We start from the raw sequence: 17,298 nt of genomic DNA on the forward strand, positions 1-17,298 counted from the left end.
CATGACGTCACCGCCGCGCCCCAGCTCTCCTCCTCCTCTTCCTCCTCCTCCTCCTCCTTCCCGCGCCGGGTGATGACGCGCGGGCTGTGACGTCACGGGAGGCCGCGGCGGCGGTGGCGGCGGCCGCCATGAACTGGCTGTTCCCCCTCGCCAAGGGCGGCGGCGGCGCCGCCTCCGGGGGCCCCGCGGCGCTGCCCGCCCGCACCGGCCTCCAGCAGCAGAAGCAGCGGCAGATCGAGGCCCTGCGCGCTGCGCACGCCGCGTGAGTGGGGCCCGGCGGGCCTGGGCTTCGGGGGGGTGGGGAAAGGGTGGTGAGGCGCCGGCACGGGCTGCCCGGAGGAGCTGTGGGTGCCCCGACCCTGGAGGTGCCCGGGGCCAGGCTGGGGGGGGCTGGGGGCCGCCTGGGCTGGGGGAGGGGTGACCCTGCCCAGGGCAGGGGGCTGGGACCAGGTGGTCTTTAAGGTCCCTCCCAACCCAACCCAAGCCATGCTGTGGCAGCCCCACTGGCTCTATAAGCTGCTTTGTTGGTGTACAGCGTTAATTGTTGGTTATTTTTTAGGAACTTGTTTTGTTTACCTGCTCCCCACAGGTACCAGATGTTTTTTTTTTCCCCCCAGTCAACAGCCACACTTCTTACAACGAAACCCTCCTTTCTCTTGAGGAACCTCAGCTAGCTCTATGCTGATCAATTTTGCCTAACTTTTTAATCTTTTATCAGTATTCATTTTCTTTTAAAACAAGATCCACGCTTCATCTCTTCCCAGTTATGTTTTGAGCAAGCCTGTAAGCACTCACCAAGCTTCCTAGGACTTAATTCCATTGGAGTGGAATGATGGATGCCTCCAAAAACCATCCGTAAAGAGAAAAGACATAAAGAAGCTCTTTATTCACTAGAAAGAAACGCTTTCACCTGCAGGTTTGATAGTTGCAGACAGCTCACTGTCCTGATATTTTGCATCATCGTACAGGAAGCATAGCTATGACAGTATTGCTTATTATTATTGCTTGCCTAAACTTAAATCCGTTCAGAGCCGGTTTCACAAATATTTTTGAAAAATAGATCGCTTCTCTAAGAAGCTCTTTCTGAAGCCACGCAGCAGCTTACCTAACTAGACATTTATGTTGGGCCAGCCTTACTTAGCCCTTTATTCCTACCTGTTTCACTGTACCAGGGCGATGAGCTCATCCAGAGTTAAATCCTCCAAAAAGGTGATTGTTTTTTGTCAAGGTCAGCTTGCTGGGCTGGTTTGTTACCTGTTGATCAGGCCCCTGTTGAAGTGTGTACAGGGATGGCTGCTCAGCTGTGGCTTTGGAGCAATGTAAACTCGCTTGTCTAATCCCTCTTCAGGAGAGGTGTAAAAAGAAAAACAAAGACAAGTGAAGGAGCATGTTTTGGCAAAGCATACAGTTTTTAAAGTGAGACATTTTACCGAATAAATCTGGAGAACGGTGCCTCAAGGTGTATTTTTTTGAAAAGATCTGTGTATTTGTGCGAGATTTCAAAAGTGCAGAGGGTTTTTTGGGGGTGGCACAGCTGTGCTTGCTTAAGCAGTCCACAGCAGCAGAGGTCTGTAGGCATATTCATTCGTTAAGCCTTACAAAGCGTTTGTTTCCTAAGGAATTATGGAGAAAATGTCGCTCTAGTGTTTTTGTCTCACATGTATATTTTGTTATTCATTTTAGTGTAACCCAACTGAAATGCTGGAAATAAAATTCTTAGCATGGTATAGTTTCCCTAAGTTAGGTAACTTTTTTTTTGTTTGTCTCAGGTAGTAAAAGCCCTGGTACGTGTGATCTTAATTTCGTTAAAGTAGCTTTAATTTCATTAAAGATCCCTCATACGTTAGGAGCTCGAAATCAAGTTGTTTTGGTGGTGGTGGCTGTTTTTGCATTTAAAAAATACTTTTCTTGTATTTGCTTTTGTCTTAGCCGAAGTTAAGAACGTGCCGTTTTTCCATTGTACCCATTCCCACCTGGGGGAGGGACAACTAACTTTGTTGTTCCAAGGGTTTGCTCAAAGGAGGTTGCAAGAGTTTGGATGGCTCAGTGAGATCCTGGGTTTCTTGTATTCTCTCTCCCGCTTCTCTTCTCCCTCCCCAGTTCCTATGGGTCGCCCAGGTGAGGAGAAAGTGATTATACACCCTGCTCAGAATGATTTTATAGCTGGCTTTTAAGAGCGTGACAGATCCTTGTAGTGCAGGAACACGCATGAGCGATTCCAGGGAGAATTCTTCGGTTAAGAACGAATTGATGATGGTTGCTGTGCGCGGGTGTTGTAGTAGAGCCCTAAACTCTGATGGAGGGCTGTTTCGGAAGGTGGGTGCAAAGAGGCTTTCTGGAAACACCCAGGTGCCAGAATTACCAATTCTAGCTCTTTTCTCCCCTCACAAGGGAGCTGTAGAGGGGTGAGGGAGAAGAGTATAGTAACCAGGTGCAGGCAGGAAAAATATGTGGAAGAGGAACCAGTCTGCTTTTCAAGTGTATTTTGATTGGGACATTACAAGATGAAGCTGATTTTCTGCCCTTTCTTTCCTGATCTCAGCCTAAGTGTGTTTATGTTGTCTGGAAATTATTCTTCTGAGTTTCTACTCCTCCTCCTCCTCCACATTCTTTGGGATGCCATCTTTCAAAACATTCCTGTTATGCATGCAAATCAGAGTGTGCCCTGAATGTTGAAATCAACTTCCTATTAACGCAGCTGCTTTTAGCGATTTTTCTCAGTAACTAGTCCCTTATGAGGAGTATGTTTGAATCGAGTCTCGTAAGATTTCATAAGGTGTGTGTTGCTTCATTTGGTGGTTTCAGGGGGTCTGGTCTGGCTCTTGGTTGTCCCTGGATTAGGGCCTTCCAGTTTTTGGCAAGTAGCTCTTCTGCAGATAAAACTTCCTTAAAATATCCGCATAAGTGCATAGAACTTGGTGTATGCAGACAGAAATACTATTAAAGAGTAAATTCATCTATTAAGAAAGTGAGCCCAGTGTTGTGTATGCTTTAAACACTGACTAGTAAGCAGCGTAGTGGAGCAATATCTGGTTGTGAACCAGTTACAAAAGCATTGGCAAAGTAAATGTTTCATGGGAAAAGATGTAATTGTTAAGAAAGCACTGATGTGATTGATATATTAAGCCAGTACGAAGAGGAAGATAAGTTGGGAGTGCTGACAGATCAGTAGGTAGCACAATGTCTCTGCCTGTACTTGCATTGCTTGTGATAATGTTGAGGTTTAAAGGTTGCACCTGCTATTTTTTTGCTTTAATCTTCATATTCCAATATTGCATTCTGAAGCATATTAACTTATTCCAGTGTTTTTAATTTTATTGTTAGAAGGCTTTTCAAAACTAAGCTAAATAAAAAGGTCTGAGGTCCTGCCTTTTTTTCGGCTGTAGGTACTAAGGCAGTTATATTGACCATGGATTGGATGCTAACAATTTCTTCTTTGACAGCATTGCAGAAATTCAGAAAGATGTGGAATATCGGCTGCCCTTCACTGTAAACAACTTGACAATTAATATTAACATGTAAGTAGAGCGAGATGCCTCTGTGCACGTCTTGAAAATTAAAGTTGTTCTCACAAACTATAGTATAGAACATAAGTGGGTTGCATCTCGTAACTGATTTCAGGAACCATAACCCCGATTTGCACTAGTAGTTTTAGTAATCCAAGTGAAACTAGCTCTGTACAAGAGGCAGGTGCTAAGCACAAAGCATAATTATATTTTGCTGTGCTCAATTCCCAAGATATCTGCATGTTTTTAGTTGAAGGCAAGTAACAGAAAACTGAGAATTTCAGATGTCTTTGAGTCCCCAGCAGGTGAAAACAAACAGTAGCTGATGAATCTGCTGTTAACTCCTGGTATTAACTCTTATCCCAGTGAAACTTCTGGACTGTAACTTGAAAGTGCTTTGCTGTAACATTTCCTATGAATTTACTTGAGGGGGTGCTTTTAATGTAGTAATGGTTACTTTTCTATTTGCAGCTTGCTTCCACCTCAGTTTCCTCAGGAAAAACCCGTCATCAGTGTTTTCCCACCTGTGAGACATCATTTAATGGACAAGCAGGGAGTTTATGTGACTGGTCCGTTAATAAATAACGTATGTATAATCTGTAGCTCCACATATATCTACTGCTAATAGCAATTTTACTATGTCATGCTAGATTATTGACAGTATCTCTGAATAAAAAAAAGGCTAGGGCTGATTCTAATCCTTCTTAAGTGTCCTAAGTCTGAAAACATAAATTCAGTACTGTTCAGTATACTACTATTCATTCTGTTACTACTATTACTGAGTTCAGTGTTACATATAGCTAAAACTAAGTTATTATAGCTTAGAAAGTTCCTATCGCTTTTCTCATTAATGCCAATAGCACAGTTCTTGTTTCTCTACGGTGTATTCCAAATAAAGGAGAAAGATGGTTTTGGACTGTTTTGTAACCTTGTGCTTTCTACCCTAATCCTGTTAGAAAAATGCTAAGGTTTTGCTCTAATATGCAGGATTTTCGTATGCTGTTCTTTTTTTTTCCTCCCCTCTGCCAACAAGGATGGGGGCTGGGGAGCAGGTTGTTGGTTTTTGTTTTTTTTTTTTGAGTGACTTTTTATGAATGATACAATTAATGATGCTTTTGGTCTCAAATTTAAATCTTAATTTATAGATTTGATTTTTTTCAAATGTAACTGGGTACTTAAGTTTTTGTTTTTCATTAGAAATGTTGAACTTAATCGTTTCTCCATTGATAATGGAATATGCATAAAAAAACCTTTTAGTTTCTGTTCAATTCTATGTGGCTTTGTCACTTAAATAATTTGGAGCTCTTGCATAAGTAGTTTACATTAGGCAATATATCCCTGAAATCACCTAGCACGCTGCCACATGTAATAAATGACCGTGTTCAGTGTATGTTGGAACTGCAGAATTCCAGGCATGATTTTTCTTTTGCATGTAGCTTAAAATTCGTTTTTGTTTGTTTTTAATACCAGTTTACAATGCACTCAGATCTTGGAAAAATTGTTCAAAGCGTACTGGATGAGTTTTGGAAGAGTCCTCCAGTTCTGGCTCCTAGCCCATCATCATTTCCTTAGTAAGTATCTGTAACATGGTGATCGGTGTACATGTAACCATGTATGTTAACTTTTTCTTAAAAAAAAAAAAAAAAAAAAAAAGGATCCAACCAAGTATTAGGAGGACAGGAGCAGGAATAACGTAGTGGATTTGTTGGGTGACATATATGCCTTGCATACACACAATTGCATGTTTGATGGCGTTATGTTTTTTAAAAGCACTAGATTTCATTGGATTTATATATGACACTTTAAATGCTTCTATGTTCCTGAAAATGGCCGAGTATTTACAAATAAATGAAATTTTGAATTTGCTGTAGATCGTGATCTGAGCAGGTGTGTTTCTTTGTATTCTGTTCATAATTTCCCAGGCTTGGAAGTAGTTTTCTGTTGCACATCGGTAACTATAGCTTTAAATAATCATACTAAATATGCAAAAGCGGCCTGAGACACTACAGTCTTGTCTGTACAGCCGTGCTTCTTTTGGCTGACAGTGATCCTCAGTTTAGATGCAGCTGCAATTGTGAGTTTAACAAACAATTCATGTTATTTAAAAGTAATTATGGATATGTTGCTGAAGCTGTTAAATAGTATATCATAAACAAGAATTAATGAATGATACGGATGCATTTTGCAGGGCTTTAAGATATAAAGAACTTAAATTTACATTCTCCTAAGTTTTTGAGAAGTATGCGCGTGCGCATGTGTGTATTTGGGTGCTCTTTAAGGATATAGCTTAATAAAGTTGTGTATCTGTCTTGCACTATAATACATAAAACAGGCTTTCTAATGTTAGAAGTAAATGAGAACAGAAAATGCAAAGTTTATGGTCTTTTAAAAATTCAGTGTTGTGTCTGTATGCGGTCTAGCAATTATAATTGAAATGATAAGAAAAATGCTGTAAGAGGTTGCTTGCTGATGGTCACGTTTTCTGTTGTTTTTAGCCTTTACAGCAAACCAGCTGGAATGCCTCCATATGCTGCTCCTCAGGGGTTTCCATTTCTTCCTCCATACCCGCCTCAAGAAACAAACAGAACAATGGCAGCTGTGCCTATTTCTGAATCAGTTTCTTCGAGCTACACAACAGATAAGCCTGCTGCTCCCTCTTACGGCTTGATTACTGACCTGCCATTACCTGTTCCAACAGCAGAAGTGGTGCTTCAGGTCTGTGTATTGAGGTTTGCTGCTTAAGTTACTCTGGGTGCAAGTTCCCTAGAAGGCACACGTGGCAGTGCCACAAAAATCAAAGGACTGTGCAGAACTGCTTTGCAGGTGCTAGGAGAATGAAACTATTATTCTGGCTGTGACAAAAAGGTTGTTTAGAACAAACCTGAAGCCAGACAAGTTTGTCTTTCTGAGTTTTGGTGAAAATACAGTTATCATAAATATCTTTGAATATACTTTTGAGCTGCACTCTTCCCCTGCAGCTGTGGCTGTTTATCCAGCCACAAAAAGTGAGGTGCTTTTCTATACAGAATTTCGTGCCCAAAAGCTATCTGGTGAGAACAATGTGCAGTGTCAGGCAGTTATTTCTCATTGTCCTGCTTCAGATAGCTTCTCTTCATGGATCTTGTGTGTCTGTATTTGCACACTGCTCTAAACCACGGGAGGAATATTTTTTGAGTGTCTTGGAAAAGCTTCACATGTAAATGTTTAGTCTTTCTCTCATCATGTGGATAAAACCTTGTCTTTAGAAACAAGCTTTTCTTGGCGGATACTTTTCTGGTTTTGTAAATTAAAATTTCTACTTGCTATGAAGACTTTTTTTTTCTTTTCTAGCAACTTTTTTATGAGGGGTGGGCTGGAAAGACGTGCAAAAGATCAGAATGTCAATTTCTTTTCTTTGTTCTCTGAGTTCTACACCTCCTCTGTGTTTCCTGGGTCATTTGTCTATTGGGAAATGGAGGACTTAGCAAGACAAAAGAGCCAAATTTGGAGGAAGATAATTCTATGATATGCCACGTCAAACATCCCTGAGTATTTTTGTTGTCATGGTTGAGCTGAGACTTTTTCTGTTGGGAGACAGTGCTTACAGCTGCTTATTGCTTTTCCTACTTGTTACTGGCAAATATTTATCTCCAGTTTTGGATTAATCAGTTTACCTACTAAGAAATTGTTCTTTTTTTTTTTTAAATCTACTAAACATTTCTAAACTTCCATTTAGGTTGGCCAAAATGGATTTACTTACAAGATGCCTGATATTCCTGATACATTTCCAGAACTTTCAGAACTAAGGTAAATTTTCAGAAGGTAATAAACTTTCCCTAGTCCACAGTTACTGCTGTGTGTGATTTTGGTCATAATTCTGTATATATCACTGAAAGGTTTTTGTAGAAATGATTAATAGAATAACTACCAGTTATCAAAACTGTACAGTGAGAAAGTAAGCTAGCTTTGTATTCAGATTTGCTTCTTGTTTAGGGTTTTTCTCAGTGGGAACAATACTTCAGGATTCGACACCAGGAAAAAGTCTTTGCTTACACTTTTTCTAGCTACTAGTATTCTGCTGTCTTCTGGGGCCTCAACAGCAATTTAACTGCCGTTAATACAGTAGAAGGGAATTTCAAGAGCTTACTCCTGAAAGGAAGAAAAAGGACAGGGAACTGGATTTGAGACTGGTTCTCAAGTTACATTCTTTTAAATTGCTGGACTGTAGCAGAAGGTAAACAGTGGACTACTTTGTGAGCAGCTCAGCACATGTTGCAGAATTGGGTTAGATAAATCCAGGTGGTAGATTGCCAGCTGTCCCAGGGTGAGTCATCTCCTTATCTGAATACTTCATACACATCTAATGCAAATGTTTTCATCAAAATATATCTTGTCATGATCCAGAAATTGTATCATTGTTCCCATCAACTTGCTAAGATCTAGTGAGACAGCCTTCTTGATCAGTTATGTGGGTTTGAATAGATTACTAACTAGTTATTAATTCTGAAAGAGCTTTAGGAAATCAGTTCATTCCCTTTCTGGTCTCACATCTTTTTGCTGTTATCGTAGTTTATTGGTTGAAAAAGCTGTCCTTTCAAAATGGAAAAGACCTCTCTCAAGAAGGACTTGTGTGTTTTTTGTTTGTTTATTTCCCTGGATGCTTTCCTACGGGTCTGTGTTGAATTTAGCTAAGTCAGCTATAAGTTCTAGTGGCATCCCTAATATGTGGCAGAAAGTTTGTGCGTTGGAACATGTTCGGGGGGGTGTTTGTTTACAGAAATAAAATGCTGTTATCCAGTCTTTTTCCTTCCAGGAAGACCAGACTAAAAGTCTGACTCTTCAAAAGGTAGTTGGGGTGTTAGAATTTGTTGGCAATATGAGTGTATTTAAGTCATAGATGATAATGCAGCTGTGCTGAGTAGCTGTACTGAGTACAGGTGGCAAGGCTTTGGTAGATGGGGGCTGCACAGATGGTCCCTGTGAGAATGAGCCAAGGTGTGCCTCTGTGCCTGGCACAGTTACAGACCCACTGCAGGACAGCTGACCTGATCAGCAAAGCTTGGGGCACCTCTTTGAAAACTTATCTAAGAAAACAAAAAGCATCGGGGGAAAGAAAATGTGCCATTCCCATGAACACCAAAGTCAGTAAAGAAGGGAGAGGAGGTGTTCCAGGCACCAAAGCAGATATTCCGCTGCAGCCCATGGATGTTTTGGAAGAAATCACAGTGGAGCAGGTAATTCCCTGCAGTCCCTGCAGAGGACCACATCAGAACAGATATCCACACTGCAGCCCATGAAGGACCCCATGCTGGAGCTGATGGGTACTGCCTGGACACTGCAGCTGTGGAGAGCCCACAGTAGAGCAGGCTCTCATGCCAGGAACTGCAGCCCACAGAGCGTACGCACACTGGAGCAGAGGAAAAGTTTGAGGAGGAAGGAGCTGCTGAGACAGTGTTGTAGACTGACTTTTTGTCTGTCTACATTTCCCAGTAGACCCCCATTTCTCCCGTGCTGCCTGGGGAAAGGGGAGGTGGGAGAGTTGGGAATGAAGTAGTGAAATTGAGTCTGGGGGAAAAAGGGGCAAGATGGAGAGAAAGGTGTTTGTTTGTTTCTCACAACCCAACTCAGCATTAAAGTAAAATATTTTTTTCTATGTTGAGTGTGTTTTGACAGTAACTTGTAGGTGATCTCCCTGCCTCTATCTCAATCCATGTGCTTTTCCTTCTTATTTTCTCCCCATGTCCTGTTGAAGAGGGACGTGAAGGGAGCACTTGGGTTTTTGTCTGGCAACCAGCCAAGGTCAACCCTCCACAGTAGCATTAAAAACCACTTTGAAGCAAGGCTTGAAATGAGAGATACTTTTGGCTCTTTAAGTGCGCTGCTGTAGATACACAATCCAGGAGAAAGGGTAAAAAGCTGTGACCAAGCGTCCTGCATCTGTAAAGTTAGTTCCATGTGAATGTCTTAAACGTTCGTATTATTGTTAATTTTAAATGTGCTTTCTTTTTGTTTGAATACAGTATATCACAGCTGACCAATATGAATGAGCAAGAGGAAGTGTTACTGGAACAGTTTGTGAATCTGCCACAACTGAAGCAAGTCATTACTGATAAAGATGAGCTAGTGAAAAGCATTGAAGAGCTGGCAAGTAAGATGTCAAGATAACTAGCGTCTGTGGCTGTGTTCTGAGAACCGAATCCTTTAAAATAATAATAATTAATAATAGTGACTTTATTTTACAGAAAAAAACTTGTTGCTGGAGCCTAGTCTAGAAGCAAAAAGACAGATAGTGCTGGATAAAGTAAGTGAATAGTATAGTCTTTTTCAGAAATTAGTTGTAATGTTTTGTTTTTTCGGGGAGAAAACATTCTTTTTCTTCCTTTCAGTATGAGCAACTCACACAGATGAAAGCAGCCTTTGAAAAAAAGATGCAAAGACAGCATGAACTTAGTGAGGTATAATTTCTATATCGTATTATCCTTTAAGAATACTTTAGTAAAGTCAAGTTTTATTTGTATCTTTACTCATAAAGAATATTCTAGTTAAATTCCAATTTTACATGAAATAGTAAGATTCACGTTCAGGATGAAATAGCAACCATTTTGAGAGCAAAATAGTGCAATTGCACTGCTATTTTTCTTACAGTATAGTAGAAGCAAAGTTGGAAGAAGGCATATGATGAACTTGTAGTGCTGTTCTGAAGTACAATCCTGGGGCAAGGAGTTCTAAGAATAAAGTCATTTTTAAAGAAGGCTTGTTTAATTAATAGTACCCATTTAACGTCATGATCTTGTAAACCTGTACCTGGTAAAAATGACTAAAACCATTGCTGTGGAACTTTAAATTCTGTGTTTCACTTGGTATGCTTACTTTGGGCAACATGTTACATATGCTGTCAAACTCACTTCTTGCACTGAATCCCTTCTAGATTAATAAGGCTTTTATGTAATAGTAATGCTCTGTTCACATATCCCATATTTATATAGTCATTTTTCTTGTTCTTGGAAATGTGGATTTTGATGGACAATTTAATATTAAGAGTTTTTGTTTTTTTTAGAGTTGCAGTCCAAGTGCTCTGCAAGCCAGACTTAAAGTAGCCGCTCATGAAGCTGAAGAGGAATCTGACACTATTGCAGAGGACTTCTTGGAAGGCAAAACAGAAATAGATGACTTTCTTAGTAGTTTCATGGAAAAGAGAACGGTATATAAAATACAAGTAATTGTAATCTGAGAGATATACAGCGCATAGTGATTAAATTTAAGGCAGAGGTTTGAGCAGTCCTTTGATTTAGAACAGTGCTTTAGCAAGCTCCAACAAAACAAAAATGTCACTGTGTCTTCAGTCTATTTAAAATGCAGTCTGCATTCTGAATGCACATATATTTGAGGCAGGAATGAAAAGATTTCTTCCATTAGACCCTTACCGTGCTGTTGCAGGTATTTTTGTGCCACTTTCTCTGTATCCTTTACAGATCCAGGAAACACAGCCACATAGGCTATTTTAAATTCGGGAAGTCAATATAGCATGATGTGTTATATTAAACATCCCTAACGCTCAATTTATTAAACTTCTTATACTAATTAATCTGTCGATGGTTATCAGCAAATAAGCAGCAGGTTCAAAACCAACTGTTCTTGCTCATGCTGTGACAAGCACAACTTACCGTGTAGCGTACCTTTCTTTAAAGTTACCTGCTAAAGGCATTTCATAAAAGAGGAAACCTTTCACATTGTGGATGGAGTGATGTTATCAATACACACAGTTGTTCAGCCTGAAGTTTGGAGGGAATGTTCATGGGTCTTTCCTTTCTTAAAGAGCCTGAGAAGTAGCTAAATCATTGAAGAGAAACTACAGTATGTGTTGTACAAATTTCTTTCAGAATTCACTCTTCCTATGTCTTATTTTCTAGCTCTGCCACTGTAGACGAGCCAAAGAAGAAAAACTTCAACAGGCAATAGCAATGCACAGCCAATTTCATGCTCCGCTATAGGTAAACTGCTGTTTTAATATTTGTGGTGAACTTCTTTTAATCTACCACGTTGTTACCCACACTTCTGAATTGCTAACAGCAAATGGATTTGTTGCAATGTTTAGTGTTCTAATAATGCTTTGTTTGGGAATCAAGTATGTGCTCCACCTATTGTTCATCAACTCCTCCAGAAATGGTTTTAAATGCAAAATATCTAATTATGGAAATTTGTCTTTACAGGCTTCCTGCAGACTACACCTGCCAACAGAAGAGTGAAAAACCCAATAAAGCACACTTTTTAATAACTATTATTTGCGAATAAGCATTTCATCTTATGTGGTTGTATTTATAGAAGAGATTGTATACGGAGTTGGGACTGTTTTTGTACAAATTAGAATGTCTCTTTATATTCTCATGGTACTCAAGAATCCTTCTATTGCAATCTTTGCACTAATTTCTTGTATTTATTGTTGATAGTTCTTATTATATTTAAGTTCCTGCTGCTATACCCCATTCTTCAAAGATTAAATATCTGAACATGTAATTTTGACTAGCTTTTTACATTTTTATAAAAACATAATTCATATCTTTTGTATTTTGAAATTTAAACAGGTTTGGCTGTGGAAGTTTGAGATAAATGGTGATAGGGCTTTGGAAACTGAAGAAGCTCATATTTGAGACTGTCAGTAAATTCACAAGCTGTCTTTTCTTGAAGCCAAAATGTTTAAGAATAATTTTTTTTACTTTTAGGTAATAACACAAAACTAATTATAGCCTGTACTGTGTTTTGGATAAGTAGATTCAGATTAAGCAAAGGATGTGTTGGAACAAAATATGTTGGAATCAAAATGGAATAAATGAGCTCTGTGTAGATTTATGTTGCTCAGTAGCAGCAATGCACTTGATGTCAGGAGTGGCTTGGTACCTGGCACTGTAATTAAACGCAACTTTCATCTAAATATTTCATTTTGATATTTGTTTTTACTTACAGGAAGATAAAAATCAGGTTATCTTCTAGCTTGTGTGTTAGGCACGAATGTGTTCATTGTGTGAGGAACTCAAAAGCGCTTTAGAAAAAACTAATGCTGAAGTTCTTTGTGAAGTAACAGTTACTCTCTATGTTAAAGGAACAATGATTTGGCTGGGGTTGTATTGTGTTTTATGTTAAGGCCAGTGATAAAACCTGGAACTGAGCCTTAATTCTGCCCTTTCACCACTCAATCTTGACTCAGGTGAGGATCTTTTGTAGGATGGGGTGTATTCTGTGAGAGTGGGTAGGACCAAATGCAGTATTGTAATAGGAGAAAAATACAACCCCTAAATACATACATGTATGTTCTCTCTTGGTCTTGCAAAAAGACAAATTCTTTTTCTTAATTTTGTCAGTGAATTAGGTTTTCATGGGGACAGTCAAGTACCAGAAGAACAGAAGTAACTACAGTTCTGGAAGAGGAATAAGGTAAAGAACTGATTAAGTAATCTGTCAGAAAGCCTGCTCCTTTCTTGTTAGAAAACAGTTTGGAGATAACCTTCTTAGCCAAGACAGGCTAAGGTCTGTACCGCAGCCTAGTGAATCTTCAAATGGGGCTTTAATCTCAGCCCTCTTGTACTTCACAGTTTTGTTGCTTGTCTTAAGCTGCTGCCATTCAGGGCAAGTATAATAATTGCTAGTGTTTGAGTTTTTTTCTTTTGAAAAGCTGGGCCAAATGCTGAGATTGGATGTCCCTAGGTAAATACAACTATTGTCCAAATCAAAAAAGATACTTAGGTGCCTGAAAAAATAAGTAGTTTATAAGTGCCACCAGTTAAGCAATAATGTACAGAATATTTTCAAAAAAAAAAAATACACACCAAAAACATTTCCACTGAGTGTGCATAATACTTTTTTTATTGATAGAGCACTTCTGCTAGTTTGCTAACTAAAGCCCTACTTTAAAATGATATTGAAATGGTTTCTAAGAGGTTTTGGAAACAGGTCTCTGAGTAGTGTGATTTCTGCATCTCTAGAGAAGTTAGACTTAAGTCATCAGTGTTACCTTCTTGGCAAACCCCATCTACTTCTGTGTTGAGTGACCAAGTTGCTTTGAATCTTTGAGTATCTAGCTAAGGAAGCTTAAAGACTGGTCATGCAATTCTATCCAGGGCTGTTGGTTTTTTGTTTTATTTTTCCCCAGTCCTTGTAAGAAGAGAAAGGGACAGATGAGCCAACGTCTAGTGCTCTTCCTCAGTTGGACTATTTTCCTTACACATTTTATGTTGCTATGAAATGACAGGCTTCTGTCTTCATTTTCCACCTCCTGTCCAACGTTACGTGGTATATTACGGTGCTCTTCTGCTGTGACTGAACTCTCCAGCCAGGTCACTTTCAGATAATTTGCTTCCAAAACTAGAACAAGTTCACAGCATTTCAGCTTTTCCTCTTTGGTTAGTCCTGTTTTCCAAGAGATCAAACTTACAAATGTAGGTCTTCGTAGCGTCCTGATGGTAGCAAAGGTTCTGATGGTATGTCAGTCTTCCGTGCAAGTTCTTAGTACAGTGTTTCTTTTTCAGGGGTATCAACGTTGAAAGACCTCTCTCATCTCCCTTTTTATTTTCTCTCTCATATCTGTTCCTATTTCTAAGGAGATTTTTCCCCTGTTGTTTTTTTTAGTGGGCACAAACCCATCCAAAGGAGCACAGAACTCCCTGAATCCAGTAACAGTGTACTTGGCGAATTACAGGTGTCCTGTGAAATATGCAGGAATGGCATCCTTATGACCCTTAAAAGATAAACCAACCTGCTGTTGTTTTTTCTGTTGTTGTTGCTTTGTTTTTTTAAGTCCAACATTATTTGTGCCAATGCAAACGTTTTTCTTATATGTAACCTTCATACTGTCACCAGAAGACAGGGTAGAACAGTGATAAATACTGTCAGAGTTAGCTGGCTTCTAGCTTGCTAGTTATTCACCGTTAAGCATATTCTTTATTATATTTTACAGAAATGTGAAGTGTAGTTGTAAATCCAGCTTCTACACTTCATAGGGAATTGTTTAGAGGATGGAAGCTGCTGTTAGATGCATATCCTAAAAGTCTTTTGAAATGTGTCAAGTGAGCTTTTAAGCAGCCTGAAGTAGTAGGCTACTTATAGTGACTGGTTTCTGAAGGACCTTGCATTGTGTAAAGCTCGTACTGAGGTGTTATGCCAAATGGAAAAGTGAAACGAGTAAGAAATACAAAAGTAAGGAGGCAATTTGTCGTTGGTATTGCAGTAGTTTGGGGTGGGTTCAAGGGCACATTCTGTATTGTAACTGCTAATTCAGTCTGATTTTGCATCTTTAAATACCTCATCTCATTGCAAAATGGTGGTTTTTAAGCTGAATTTAGGCCTCTTGTTCTTCCCTGAGTCAAGAGACTACTTAAATCCAGAAGTGAATTCTTTATATAGCAATTATAACTGATGATATTGCAGACCAGAGAAACTTTAAAATATGTCTGAAATCAAGTAGGTCTCATTTTAACTGCTGTTAATGGTACGTTCTGCTGGGGATTATAGAAGTTTTTCTTAGATTTCACGGTATATTTGACATGCTAACTTTTCTGAAAGACAGATTGTCAGATACATACAGCTATGCTAACCACCAGTACAAGCAAAAGACTAGAAAGTTAGATCTGAGTAGTACCTAATCTACTGTAATTGCTGTATTTACTTTATACATACTCTTGCAGTTTTGCCACTTTGGACTTTGACCAAATACAGAAATCTTTTAGTCTTGTTTCTATCTAAGTTCTTACTACTCCCTCTGAAGACTAGGAATAATCTCTCTTAGAGACATTCAGGTAAAGCTGAATTAAAACACTGGCAAGAGAGTTAAAGTCAGTTATTATAGCCTTATTGTGTACATTATTCTGAATAATAAATACTGTAGTGTGTTAAACATACAAATAAAGGCTTTGGGATTTTTAACAAAACTGGTAATTGTCTTAAATTATGGGTAGAGCTGTGTATTTCAGGAGTTGGGTGGATACAGAATTGTGTTGGAAACTGGTGCAGTAAGCTACTCAAAGACAAACTTTCATTCTTTGTATGTAGTGATTTGAGTTTTTACAGCTTAACCCTTTCAACAGCAGTAATTACTAGAGCCATCTTCACTGAAATAGGTTTTGAAAACCCACATTGCAACTCTGGCTACTGCTTTTGTAAATGCTGTAGTTTGGTCAGACAGCTATAGATATCAACTTTAACATTGTTCTTTGTAGCTTATTGCTACGTACAACACCAGTAATAAGGGAATACTTTAACAAAGTAAGAAAATGACTATTTAATCATCAGAAACAATAAATTAATCTGAATAAGCTTGACAACCAGTAGACGTAAAAACAGGTCCTTGACTGAATTCACTTACTGATTCTAGTGAACCAGTAAAGTTTCATTAGCTTCTTTTACAGAACGATCTATATTAGGAGACCACTAAATTTTAAGATGTAAAATAATTTGATTTTCTGTCTCCTTGTGTTTTACTGGCAATTTAAATCATGTAAATAAAGTTGAATGCTTATTTTAATATTCCTTCCCATCTCCCCATTCTCTGGCAATGTTTCTGGTGTCTCTGAATTCCAGCTTTGCTGTGCTCCTGGCCCTAGAACTTTGGCAGATATTTCATTAGTCTTAATACTGTATAAATTGACCTACTTGCAACTTACTTTCTGTACCACATGTTCCTCCCTTCACAGAGAAATTGTCAGAAACTTACCTGTCACTGTTTTTCAGTCACTGTAGTGTTTACCTATCTCTGTACTATAGCATGGAACAGTGACCAGCCAATGTGAAAGCTGTGCTCGAGCTTCAGCTGGAAAATTGTCCCATTGCCTTGGCTAAGATAGTGATAAACTTGAGGATTCTGTGTGCAGATCAGGGCAATGTCCTTGGTTAAGCATCAAGTTAGCTTGTGATAAAATCCTTATCTTCATTGCAAAGATTACCTCTTTGTTATTGCTGGATTTTAATTGTGACTGATTTCTGTCATCAAACACTTTTTATGCTATGTAAACTTGTGTTCTGACTTGCCCCATATCTTCAAAGTATGTGGTTCCCCTCCCAGTCATTTTACAGAGAGCTTTACTCCCTGCCTCCATCCTTCTATTATTTTTTCTTCCTTGCTTGTAACGATACCGTTCAATCTCAGCTGTCCCCTCCAACTTATTTCCTCTTATTTCTCAGCTTTTCAGATTCCAATTTACTACCTTTATCTATGTTGTGTATAGAGCTGCTATTAAAAGCAGTTGATGAATACATTTTGTCTGTTCTTCAGCTGGACATCATGTGTAGAAAAAACTTTCACTGTTTGATCTCATTACCCTCAGTGTCCTCTAGATACACATTTTCATACTAAAGAACAGCCTGAACTGTTCTGAGGTTAAAGTTACACTGCAGAAACCTCTAATACTCTTCTAATCCCTTCTTCCCAGCAGTTTGTTATGCTCATGTGTGTCCTATTTCAAATTACAGTGGACTCATGCCAGATTTGCAAGGATTTGCAGCAAAGGGAAGATCCCTACAAGGCTCCAAGAAATTAAGGTAGTTCATAGTGTGGTTTGCTCATCCTTTTTCTTTTGCATAGAAGAAATGAAGGGATGTAACAGACTCCTATATAATGAACTCAAGTTCACTGACAGCAGCTGTTTTCAAGCTGTAGATTTCTCCACAGTTTAAAGTACTGAACTCAAGTATGAAAGTAGGAAAGATAAAATAATCCCTTGACCTCAGTGACAAAATGCCTCTTGAGTAACTGAGAACTGTATTACAAGAATTGGGAAAGCAAACCTTTGTTTCATTCAGCATTATGAAATAACATAACAGTACATGA

At 39.0% G+C, this 17,298-nt stretch overlaps 1 protein-coding gene across 2 annotated transcripts; it reads left to right on the forward strand.

Annotated features, from left to right (window-relative positions):
* Positions 1-113: 113 nt before the first annotated feature.
* VPS37A (VPS37A subunit of ESCRT-I) lies at positions 114-15,403 on the forward strand. 2 transcript variants are annotated; one of them, XR_013950319.1, is made up of 13 exons: positions 114-262; positions 3,444-3,518; positions 3,978-4,092; positions 4,977-5,077; positions 6,002-6,221; positions 7,222-7,292; positions 9,506-9,633; positions 9,728-9,786; positions 9,872-9,940; positions 10,543-10,686; positions 11,396-11,476; positions 11,696-12,914; positions 14,106-15,403. XR_013950319.1 is itself a non-coding variant. In XM_080589574.1 (12 exons), exons 1-11 carry the CDS (start codon positions 129-131, stop codon positions 11,474-11,476), a joined length of 1,197 nt encoding a protein of 398 aa, XP_080445700.1. In that variant the 5' UTR covers positions 114-128; the 3' UTR covers positions 11,696-15,403. The 2 variants fall into 2 exon arrangements, 1 of the variants encoding a protein (XP_080445700.1); XM_080589574.1 differs by having other exon boundaries at positions 11,696-15,403.
* The last annotated feature ends 1,895 nt before the right edge of the window (positions 15,404-17,298 follow it).

Source organism: Anser brachyrhynchus (genome assembly GCF_964034855.1).
Source record: "Anser brachyrhynchus genome assembly, chromosome: 4".
In the NCBI taxonomy this organism is placed as follows: domain Eukaryota; kingdom Metazoa; phylum Chordata; class Aves; order Anseriformes; family Anatidae; genus Anser; species Anser brachyrhynchus.

What these genes read in the sequence shown, in the direction of transcription:
- VPS37A (XM_080589574.1), top strand. Translation starts at nt 129, where the DNA reads ATGAACTGGCTGTTCCCCCTCGCCAAGGGCGGCGGCGGCGCCGCCTCC. An exon ending in CTGGTCCGTTAATAAATAAC is followed by an intron (nt 4,093 to 4,976) that starts GTATGTATAATC and finishes TTTTAATACCAG; the next exon opens with TTTACAATGCACTCAGATCT. An exon ending in CCAGAACTTTCAGAACTAAG is followed by an intron (nt 7,293 to 9,505) that starts GTAAATTTTCAG and finishes GTTTGAATACAG; the next exon opens with TATATCACAGCTGACCAATA.